The sequence below is a fragment of the Teleopsis dalmanni genome, chromosome 1, assembly GCF_002237135.1.
Source record: "Teleopsis dalmanni isolate 2A chromosome 1, ASM223713v2, whole genome shotgun sequence".
Taxonomy (NCBI): Eukaryota; Metazoa; Arthropoda; class Insecta; order Diptera; family Diopsidae; genus Teleopsis; species Teleopsis dalmanni.
In genome coordinates, this window is record NC_051846.1 from 118790766 (window position 1) to 118802881 (window position 12116).

The following is a 12116-nucleotide window of genomic DNA, read 5'->3' on the forward strand; positions in this document are numbered from 1 at the left end:
AACACAACAATAAAAGTAAGTTATTTTTAGTTAATGCAAACTCATAATATAAAAAAGGAATTATTGTGAAAAAAATTGTTATTAATTAATTAAGCTCATGAAAAAGGAATTATTGTAAAAAAAGTTATTATTAATTAATTAAGCTTAAGTATTACTTAACTAATATAAAATATTAATAAAAATTAGTTAATTTATGGTAATATAAAATATTAATTAAATTAAGTTATTAATTTAATAGAATTAAGAAACACTAATCCTCCTTTACGTATAAATTAAGCGATAACACTTCCCATTTTTTGTGAGTGTCATTTGTTTTGCCGAATAAATGCACATTACACAACAAACAATCAGCCACAGGCATGTAGAGTAGGCAAGAACAAATTAGAAGAACCCTACATTCAGAAGATAGAAATCCCGTTTCGAAAATTTTATATAAAAGGAGAAGTACAATCAAGTAAAAGATGACTTGGACGCAGCACTTCGAACAGTGCGCATCGTGGGAAATGGATGGCACTTGATCACAGGCCACGGATTTTAACTTCACAGCAAAACTAGGAAATGAAATAACAAGGTAATTAATAAATTCGTAGAACATTGATTCCCAACCTACCAGCGTAGCCTTGTCGGTAACGCTAATTTCAAACAACGTATCCTTGTCGGTACCGTTGATTCTCAGTCCACCAGCGTAGCCTTATCGGTAATGCTGATTCCTAGCAACGTAGACTTGTCGGTAACGTTGTTTTCCAGCCCACCATTAATCATTTTTTTCTTAATACAGGAATTATAAAAATGCTAAATTTTTGTTACTATATTAAATTTTGTTAGTAAATAAGTATAAATTATAAAATGTAAAATAAAGAAAAGTGAATTTAATTGGGTTACTCAATTTAATGACTTTCTTAAAGTTGTAAATATGACAAACTTGTAGGAAACACCGACTGCAGCAACTTGGATTGATAACCAACTACGGCCCTTGAACGCTATCAAAGATATCAAAAATTCAAAGACATTTTAAAAGCCACCAACTCACAATCCTTAAATTACAATATTTAACATCCCTTGATGAGAAACCTGCCTGTTACCTCTTTGATCGTAAGCAATTTTTTATGGCAAAGCTTATCATCCAATTGTGGTTGTCAACAACTCACTGCACTCGTTTTTGTATTAAGGGGCAAATTTACAGTTGCACTAGCAATGTGTTCGACTAATTTTAAGGCATTTACCTTTAGATTTTTGTCAACTTCTTTTAAAATCAAGCTGACATCTCTACGTGTGAGTTTCCTTAGGCGGCCACTGCAAGCCTTATTTTCAGTAGAACCAGTATTTTTATAATTTCTCATTATCGTCTGAACTGTTGATCGAGTCAAATTTACTAGTTTTGATATTTTAACCATAAGGTTTTTTTTCATTTTTGTACCTAATAACCAGATTTCGCATATCCCTTGAAATTTCTTTTCGTGGACCCATCGTGTCAACTAAATACCACTCACAAAGCACAACTAAATGCGCTATATAAATTTATGACTCATGCCACAAGCAGGAAATATGAAAAACGGTACTTTCTCGTTTAACATTTAAATTACTGTCGACTATATGTAATAATCCATGAAGTGTATGTAACTTTTGTCAATGATTTTTTCAGGTTTTTTTAGAATAACTTTGTTAATTTATATTGATGAATGAATTTTCTTTTGTTTATTTTTATTGAAAAACAGTTCTAAACACAACTGTATCATTACTTTTTTCTATTATGTCTTTGGATTTACGAGCTAGCAGAAATGGGGGGTGTATGTAGAATTTTGTCACTCACTGTACAGTCAGAGTCATAAGTCTACAAGCAGGCAGTGCAAAAAACTTTGTTTGAAAATATTTTCCAAAAAAATCAATTTATTGGAAACATATTTTATTGTTTTTTTATAACATTTAATGCACAATGTTTTCGCGAAGTTTCTTTGTATTTGTTCCAAAAACAACCGAGATAACGGTACTTTTATCATAAAGAGTAACAAATCAAGCGATCAAAAGTCTACAAGCACTTAGTATAAGGCAAAGTTTTAGTGTAAAATTCTTGATTTATTATGCAATTTATTAACTAGTTGGGTAACCGTAATGCTTATGAACTTGCACTAGACGGTTTTTCATCGAAACTACAAGTTTACTGGTGTCCTGAGTTGTTATTTCGCCCCATTCCTTTAGGATTATGTCTTTTAGATCCTATTTAGTCGAAATTAAATATTTACGAGTTTATCTTTTCAAAAATCCCCATAAATGTTCAATTGGATTTAAAATCGATGATTGTGGAGGCATATTCAGCAGTTTTTAGCGTTATATAGTAACCAAAGACGCACAATTAATGCTGTATGTTTGGGATCATTGTCCTGTTGAAAGTAAAATTCATCTGTTAGTCCCAATTTTACAGCACTTGATCGCATATAACTCTTCAAAATGTTTAGATAAATATCTCTATTCATTGTTGTTTCCACAAACTCAATATTTCTCATACCTTTAGCTGCCATACAACCGCAGAGCATCAGTGTACCACCTTCATATATTACAGTTGGGAAAAGACTTTGTTTATTGTATGTTTCACCTCGCTTACGCCATACTAATTTACATCCTTGAATGCTAGAAACACAGAAATTGAATTCTTCGGAGTTATGCACAGTACATACTTACATATTTATTTTAAAAAGTAATGCGCTTGTTTCGATTAATTAAAGATATGTAAGGCATCCTTCGTGCTATTCTACCATGAAAACCGGCCCATTTCAAAATTCTGCGTCCAGTAACCACGAAAATATTTTTTGCAAATCTTTCCTGTATGGCCGTTTAGTTGGTGGTGTAGGTGAGGTTGAGCGAAGCTCCCTCTTAATATCTGCCTGGCTCTGAATGTTATCGAAAACTATTTAATTTAATAGTCTTTTTGTTGTTTGAATTTATATAAACATAGTAAAATCCAAACGCACCTTTTTTGTTGAGAGCTTCACGTACTACTGATTTATTCTTAAAACATATTATTAACAATAGCAAAACAAAACAAAACAAATGGAAAGCTGCGGCTATTAAAAGCTTTTTTTAGTTGTAAATAAATGTTAAATAATTGAAATCAAAACAAGTACAAGAGCACCCAATTGACTTAACATACCGGCCCCCATTGAGACCGTCAGGTTCAATTAATAGGTAATACAGCTAGCTTCGTAATTGGTTTGAGTTGTGTAAAAGTACTATATCCTTGTGAAAATAGTGTTGTTGAATCATATATACAATATGCAACAGAGCGCGTTGTATTTCATCTACCACGAATAATGATTGAATTTGGGACGGTACACCCTCTAGAAACGAGATCAGCTGGATTCGGATCGGTTGGTACATGGCGCCAAAATGCATTTACCGACCATTCTTGAACGTCAGCAACTCGATTACCAACAAAGGTCGCTAGTGTTGAAGAATGAGAACTAATCCAATGTAAAGTAATCTGTGAATCAGATCATGTTATTAATATAATATAATAAATTATCTTTAATCTTGTTCCAGCATCCAGCAAGAAGATGGGCGGCACACAATTCAAGACGTGGTAATGATCTTGCTTTCACAGGAGCAACTCGGGATTTGGAAGTTAATAAATTAACACTAACATTGCCAAAATCATCTTGACAACGTAGATAGATACAACATCCGTATTCTCTTGAACCTAGGAATTTTAAGAAGTACCACTTGATTCAAATCAGCAAGAATTTTGTTCCATATTGTGTAAATTTCTTGAGGTACGGATTCATCCCAATCTCATCCAATTATCCATAGTTGCTGTAACAAAATCTTAGCTTTGATGATAAGTGGACTAATTAGACCCAAAGGATCATATAAAGATGATGCTAATGACAAAATGTTTCGTTTAGTATGACTTGCTGGTACATTGGTTGATTGAAAAGTGAAGCAAAAATAGTCTTCTTTCGTATTCCATAACATTCCAAGTGGGCATGCCATATCTCTTGCAGTCTCAATATCTGTAAGTTTAACATTTGGTGCAGTGATGTTAACATTGTTGCTATTCCATTTTGTTAACGATAAGTTGTGAAAATCCGATATTTCGGTAGTTTCATTTTTGATGGCTTGCAATGTCTCCAAGTCATCTGCTCCTGAGATCATGTCATCGACATAAAAATCCCTTTTTAATATCATTTTACCTGTTTCTTTACGGTAAGGATAGTTATCTGCAATGTAGTGTAAGCACCGAGTTGCAAGAAATGGCGCAGAACTCGTACCATATGTAACAGTATTCAGTTGATAAACTGAAATATTTTGCGATTTATGCTCACGCCACAAAATTAGTTGAAAATTGCGATCACTTGGATGTAGCCAAAATTGTCTATACATTTTTGTTATGTCAGCCGTTATTCCATATTGATACAATCGAAATCTTAATAATGTTATTACAAGTTCATTTTGGATTGTAGGGCCCACCATTAATAACTCATTTAATGACACTTGTGATGATGTACGAGCTGAAGCATCAAAAACTACACGTAATTTAGTAGTTGTGCTATCTGGTTTAATTACATAATGATGTGGGATAAAATAGTGGGAAGAATTTAAATCCAAATCCTTAACCATCGACATATGTCCGAGATTTTCGTAATCTTGCATAAATTTCACATATTCCAATTTTAACTCAATATTGGAGTCAAGTCTTCTTTCCATAGATAAAAATCTTCTTAATGCAATTTCGTGAGAATTTCCAAGAGTACTTGTGTCGCCTTTGAGAGCTACAGTTTTTTGAAAGTTGGTTTCGCGTTGCTGTTCTTCTACTGACCATACTGATGGTGGATGAACTGGTTCCTTTATCTGCCACAACCGTTCCAAGTTTGCATTAATTGTATCCAAGCTGACAACACAATGGGATGAAACAATTTTGGAATCTTTAGTAGAACAATATTTTTCTGAAATAATCCAGCCGAACAAAGTTTTTTGTAAAGTCGGTAAATTCTCACTAAGTTTTATTTGGCCTAATGCTAGCAGTGAAAAGAAAGCTTCTGCACCAAGTAACATATCAATTTTTTGGCGATTGTAAAATGTCGGATCAGCTAATTGAAGATTTTCAGGAATTTGCAACTCTTCTAACAACAGTGTTTCATTAGGGTGATATCCAGAAATTTTTTTGGTAACGAGAAACTCAAGTACTGCATCAAAACTGTTTAACCTTGAACGTATCGTACTTATTGTTTTGTGTTTAATATTTACTGATGCAGCTCCTACACCAACAAGACTGTTTTCACTTCGTGACTTTTTTAAATGAAATGCATTACACATCGATTCCGATATTAAATTGACCTGCGAGCATGAATCTAATAACACTCTACAGAATTGAAAAGTACCCGATGCATCTTTAACTAACACCATTGCTGTTGCCAAAAGCACCACTGATTTTACCCGAGCAGAAGTTTCGTCGGGAACTAGTGCATTAGTGTGTACATGACTTAGAGGTGATATTGTTTGCTCACTTAAAGGTTCCATATTGGATGATGCACCAGTATTATGTAAAAGTGAATGATGTCGTTTTTTGCACATTCGGCATGAATACGTTGATGGACAATGTGTGTCAATGTGATCGGAGACAATTAAAGCATAGTTGGATTTGCTTCACCTGTTGACATCGATTTTCAACTGATAGAGCTAAAAAATTTGGACAATTAGTAATATAATGACCAGGTTTTAAACAATATACACAATGAGTCTGACTTGTAGACTTTTGTTTCGTCATTAAGATGTGCTTGAAAGGTTTACGAACACTAGTACGCTGCAACTTTTGGTTGATTGTAGCCTTTGGCTTGGCCTTTGCTAGTACCATTAATTGTTGACATCGCCTGTCAAGCATCTTACAACATTCCAGCCAAGTTGGTAGTTTCGTATAGTCGTGACATTCATTCCATTTACGTTTCGTCTCACCATCCACTTTCGTCATCACCAAGTGAATCATGATTGCATCACATATCTGTTCGTGTGATCCCAGTGACTTCAGCGAACTATATAAAGCCGAAACGTTGTCCACTAATTGGCGAAGTTGAGTCGAATCGGGCTTAATACATTGTGGTTCATCAAAAAGTGTTGCAATGCCTTCCAGAAATATGAGAGGGTCATTGTCGTATCGTTCTTTGAGTCTTTGGAGAGCCTTCGGATAGTTGTCTTCCGTTATCTGGAACGCCTTTACTGTAGCTAACGCTTCGCCTTGAAGACACGATAACAAATGGTTGAATTTTTCAGTTGATGTCAAGAGCGAATCACTATCTACAAGGTTTTGAAAAATATGTATAAAATTTTTGAATTCAAGATATTTGCCGTCAAACTTAGGCAACTTTAAATGTGGCAATCTGTTTGACGGCAGCTGCGGTAACGAGAAAGTTTGCTCATGGTAGCTTTGTCTTCTCCGTCCATCAACTAATGACAATATTAAACATTTTGTACTTACGTACAGCTCATCGATGTCAGAGCGCGCTGAATCTGTAGGACAATATCGCTCTATCTGATTCTGGTAGTAAGATACCTGCTTATAATATGCATCTAGCATCCCAAGTCTACACTCCAATTCCGTTGACGATAAAGTTTTGTTGTTCTCAACAATATTTTTAATTCGCGTTATACTGCCTTTTGTAGATGCTCGCTGCTGTTTTAATTCTTCTAATGAAGGCAATGGCGGCAGAGAATTTGACGCTGCAGTCGAATTGTTTTCAGCAGCGTTGCTCGCTACTGCATTATTAGAATTTTGCATTACCGAAAGCAAATGCAAAACCGACAATAAAACAAAAAAAAAACCAACTAATGTTATGAAGGTTAATAACCTGAATGATTGACAAGGTTATTGTAAAATTGAACAACTGTTGTTTATTTTTAAATTTTAAACAATTACTGATGTAAGAGATTATTAATATTAAGTTTTTAATATTAATTTGAAACACCTTTAGTCTTTATTTATATCAAGTCTTTAATATAAATTGAATTTAATTTGAAACACTTTTAGTCGTCATTTATATCAAGTCTTTAATATAAATTAAATTTAATTTGAAACACTTTTAATATTTAATTTATCTTAAGTCTTTAAAATAAATTTAAGTTAATTTCAAACACTTGTTTCTAGCAATACTACAGTCGTGTCCTGTCACGTTCGCCAATGATCAAAAACTATTTACTTTAATAGTCTTTTTGTTGTTTGAATAAAGATGGTATAAAGATAGTAAAATCCAAACGCACCTTTTTTGTTGAGAGCTTCACGTACTACTGATTTATTCTTAAAACATATTATTAACAATAGCAAAACAAAACAAAACAAATGGAAAGCTGCGGCTATTAAAAGCTTTTTTTAGTTGTAAATAAATGTTAAATAATTGAAATCAAAACAAGTACAAGAGCACCCAATTGACTTAACAGAATGTATATGCTCATAAGGCTATACATCAACCTTCACATGGACCCCACTGATTCAAAGGGACCCATGGGGCTTTTTAAAAGATAACTACACGTCGGGTGGAGATAGCGGACCTGAGTTGGGACCCATTAATATGGAAAATTTAAATTTTAATAAACAAACAAAACTTTCTGCTACTGGAAGACCGGTAGCAACCCCAAGCAGAAGACTGCAAAACTCGAGTGGTACCTCCAACTCCATTTCCAATGAACTTAAAATCTCGTCGCAAATACCTTCTGGAAGCAGAAATACTGCATCTACCAGTCGGTATGTTGCCTCTTCTGTCACGGCCAAGAGCAGTGACAAGTCAGAACCCAGATCCACAATTCCACCCTCTAAAAAGGCCCATAACGACCGCCGTATGGCTACACGAATTCTGCAGCGCGTAGGTGAGATTCCAGCCGATAAAATCAGTCAACAACAGGCTTCATCCCTTGAATGGGCCAAAAGCATCTTGGCCAAATCAAGCAACAAAGAGGCTTCCAAACCGAACCAAATGTCTAAAAGACAAAGGTCTCAGGAGGAAGAACCCCCTCTTACGAAGAAACCAAGAGGTCACAATGTACTGGTACGACCGTACAGTGAGGTTGCAAAGGGAAGGGAGAATCCCCAAGGACAAATGGAAATGGGTGTCGGCCGCGCTGGCAGACATCTTCCTCCAAGTTTTGGAAGAAAACCCAGGACCTGCTCCCTCCTGCGAAGACGCGGGCTGGCACCAAGGACAAGTGAAATTGGTAGTTTGCAAGGATGCGAGATCCTTGCCTTGTACAAGGCAGCCGTCTCTAAAGTAGGAGAGATCTGGCCTGGAGCCAGACTTGAAGCGGTAGACAGGAAGGATATTCCATCTCGTCCTAGGGCCAGGGTTTGGATTCCAACTAAACAAACTGACCCGGAGCAAATTCTGAAAATCATCAGGATCTGCAACCCCAACCTCCCAACTGGAAATTGGAGGGTGGTGAAATTAGAGGAGCCTGTTGGACCGACCAGACAAGCTGTCCTTGTATTAAATACGGAGTCATTGAAACCGCTCTCCGAAGTTAAATACGTAATCTCCTATGGCTTCGAGAAACTAAATCTCAAGGTCTATCGTACCGATGCCACGGAAGAACCGGAGAAGATTACGTCTATCAGCCCTTGCTGGAGAAACCAGCTAAAGGACCAATGCTAAGACAGCAGACTTGTGAGGAAACACAGACTGAAGACCTGCCAGATCAAATGGAGGTGGACATGCTCTCTCTGATGTCTGAAGACAAATCGGATGCGGGGTCGATGACCAGTCTGGGCAACCTATTCGATGAGAGTGGGCTCTTGGACTCGGATGACGAAGCCGACAAAACGGTGGTAGAGGTTCAAGTACCTGATGAAGGTGCTTCAAATTAATCTCCACCACTCTAAAGCTGCTTCAGCAAACCTTCTAATCCACCTTGCACAGGGTGGAGCCGATGTTGTTCTGATTCAGGAACCATGGATACTGAAAAATCGGATCTGTGGAATCGGAACAAATGACTATAAACTTATCAGCAACACAGACTCAGGTAGACCTAGATCATGTGTGTTAGTTAAAAAGTACATTAATTGTTTCCTTTTGAATAATTTTAGTGATGACGATTAGACTGCAGTGAGTTCGGAAATCGACGGCAAAACCGTATGGGTGGTGTCATCATACATGGCCCACGACCATATAGGAAATCCACCACCGGGAATACTTAAGCAGCTCGTGATAACAGCAGCAGAAAGAATGACTGGTGTTGTGATTGGAGCTGATGCAAATGCTGATCACACAATCTGGGGAAGCTCGGACATAAATAAAAGAGGTGTGTCGTTATTCGATTTTATTCTAGATTATAATCTTTATATATGCAATACAGGAGTAGAACCTACTTTTATTATTGCAGGCAGAAAAGAAGTTTTAGATATTACGTTAACTATTGAAAACACAGATCTTGAGATTAAAGATTGGAGAGTTCTTGATGAACACTCATTCTCTGACCATCATTATATTCAATTCTATATAAATCTACAATGTCCAGTTGAGAAACCTTATCGGAATTACCGTAATACCAACTGGAGTAGATATCGAACCAATTTACTAAATCTACTTCCTCTATATCCTATTGAAGAAGTAGAGACTCCTCAATCGCTAGATAACGTTGTGGAAACCTTCACAAAACCTTGCAACATAGCCTTGGACCGTTCTTGCCCGCTGAAATCACAGAGGGGAAAGAAAAAGCCATTGTGGTGGTCCGAGGAAATAAGAGATCTTAGGAAATCAAGCAGAAACTTGTTTAACAAGGCCAAGAGAAGTAATCTTAACACTGACTGGGACATCTACAAAGTCAGTCTTAAAATATATAAAAATGAAATAAAAATAGCCAAAACACGCTCCTGGAAAGCCTTCTGTGAAAGCGTGGAGGGTTGTCAAGGAACAGCAAGGTTTAGGCACATTCTTTCGAAAAAACCCTCTAACCTAGTCTACTTAAAAGACGAGGTCAATGGGTGGACATATAGCAGCGAAGAATCGGCGGCATTGTTACAGAATATACATTTCCCAGATAGTGACATACCAAATAACCTTATAATAAACCAGGGTTCTACATGTGACTCATCTGTGGTGAATAATATTGCCACCAGAAGGAAAATTAAATGGGCTATAGATAGCTTTCTACCATACAAATCACCGGGCCTGGATGGAATTATAGCAGCCCAACTTCATGAAGCAAGGGACATCTCTTGCAACTGGCTCACACCAATCTTTAAAGGTTGTCTTTCCTTAGGGCATATACCAGAGAAATGGAAATTGACAAAGGTCGTTTTTATTCCTAAAGCTGGAATGGAAGCAAAAGCTCCCATATTACGCCTAAAGATTTTAGACCGATTAGTCTATCCTCTTTCCTCTTAAAAACTTTAGAAAGGCTTTTGGAGCATTTTATTAGGAAAGAGATACCAGATGAAAGGCTTTCAAAATGACAACATGCGTACTGTAAAGGAAGGTCTGTAGAGACCGCATTATCATCTCCAACTGGGATGATTGAAAACTCAATACAGCATAAAGAATACGCCCTTTGCTCTTTTTTAGATGTGGAAGGGGCTTTCAACAACATCCTTCTTCAAGTAATCGTCAACTCATTAAAAAAACTAAGAATTGACAATAGAGTAATCGAAGTCATTACCCAACTGCTGGTTGATAGGACAATCGTAGCGCAGTGGGGGGGAACGCTAGTAACTAAGAAGGTGAATAGGGGGACTCCACAAGGAGGAGTACTTTCCTCTCTCTTATGGCTAACTGCAGTTAATGATCTACTTGTTGATCTAGATAGCGCAGGTTGTCAGGTGGTCGCGTACGCGGATGATCTTTCCTTGATTGCATGGGGAATATTTCTGAGTACAATTAGTGAGGTAATGGAGGGTAATCTAAATAAAGTATCCAAATGGCCCATTGTAGCGGATTATCAATAAATCCAACCAAAACAGAACTAGTGCTCTTTTCTAGGAAATATGAAATTCCGGAATTCACACTACCTATCCTAGGAGGTCAAACTCTGACTCTGAATGATAAAGCCAAATATTTAGGTCTTATAATTGACAGAAAACTGAATTGGGGACCAAATGTTGTTGCACGTACCCAAAAAGCTATGGTTGCCTTTTACTGTTGTCGAGGCGCTATAGGCAAAAGATGGGGACTATCACCGAAGTCCATTTTATGGATATATAATATGGTGGTAAAACCAATTCTCTTGTATGGAGTGTTATTTTGGAGAAATACTCTGAATAGGTCAACACTATGCAAGAACGTGACTATAATTCAAACCTACGCTCCCACTGAACTCGCCGAATCCGATGAAAAACTGGCCTATTATAATCAGCTTTCGTCTATTATTCATAATGCTCATAAACGAGATATTCTAATTGTAATGGGTGACTTAAACGCCAAAATTGGTGCGGACAACACAAACATAGAGCACATACTGGGAAAACATAGTCTGGGGCCCAGAAACGAAAATGGTGAACTCCTAATTGAAGCGTGCAATGACGCCAACCTTGTTATCGGGGGCTCCATTTTCCCTCACAAAGCCTGCCATAAGTCAACATGGGTGTCACCCGACGGTCAAACCGAAAATCAGATTGACCATATCTGTATAGGAAAAATGTGGAGAAGCAGCCTCTTGGACGTACGCACCAAGAGAAGCGCCGACATCGCGTCGGATCATCATCTTCTAGTCGCGACACTTCGTTTAAAAATCTGCACCGCTGGACAACGACGTACTTTGAACTCACTGCCTAAACTCGATATTTCGAAACTAAATTCTGAAGACGTAAAAAACACCTTCGTCAGCAAACTTAGTACCTCAATTGAACAGCTCCAAAGTCCAGAAGTGTCCGGTAACACTGAACAAATTTGGCAGACAATTAAATCAGCATTTCTTACAAACGCAGAAGATGTCTTGGGTCTTCGCCCCCGCAACAGAAAGCCGTGGATGTCAGAGTCTACCTGGTCTCTCATCGAATGCGGCAGAGCTACAAAGATCACACGCGACAATGCTAAAAACAAGAAACAAGAGCGCTCAAAGCAGAAACCCAATTCTCCTACAATGAGATGGTGAAACGAGTGAAGCTTTCATGCAAGCGAGACAAACGTTTATGGTATGACAATCTTGCAAGT

The 12116-nt window shown here is 37.1% G+C and overlaps 1 protein-coding gene across 1 annotated transcript; it reads right to left on the reverse strand.

The window, feature by feature from the left end:
- Positions 1-5596: 5596 nt before the first annotated feature.
- Positions 5597-6763, reverse strand: LOC119665720. Its single transcript, XM_038074955.1, has one exon. It carries the CDS (start codon positions 6761-6763, stop codon positions 5597-5599), a length of 1167 nt encoding a protein of 388 aa, XP_037930883.1.
- Positions 6764-12116: the final 5353 nt, after the last annotated feature.

Bases quoted from the DNA above. Each gene is read 5' to 3' on its own strand.
- LOC119665720 (XM_038074955.1), bottom strand. From the start codon at position 6,763: ATGCAAAATTCTAATAATGCAGTAGCGAGCAACGCTGCTGAAAACAAT.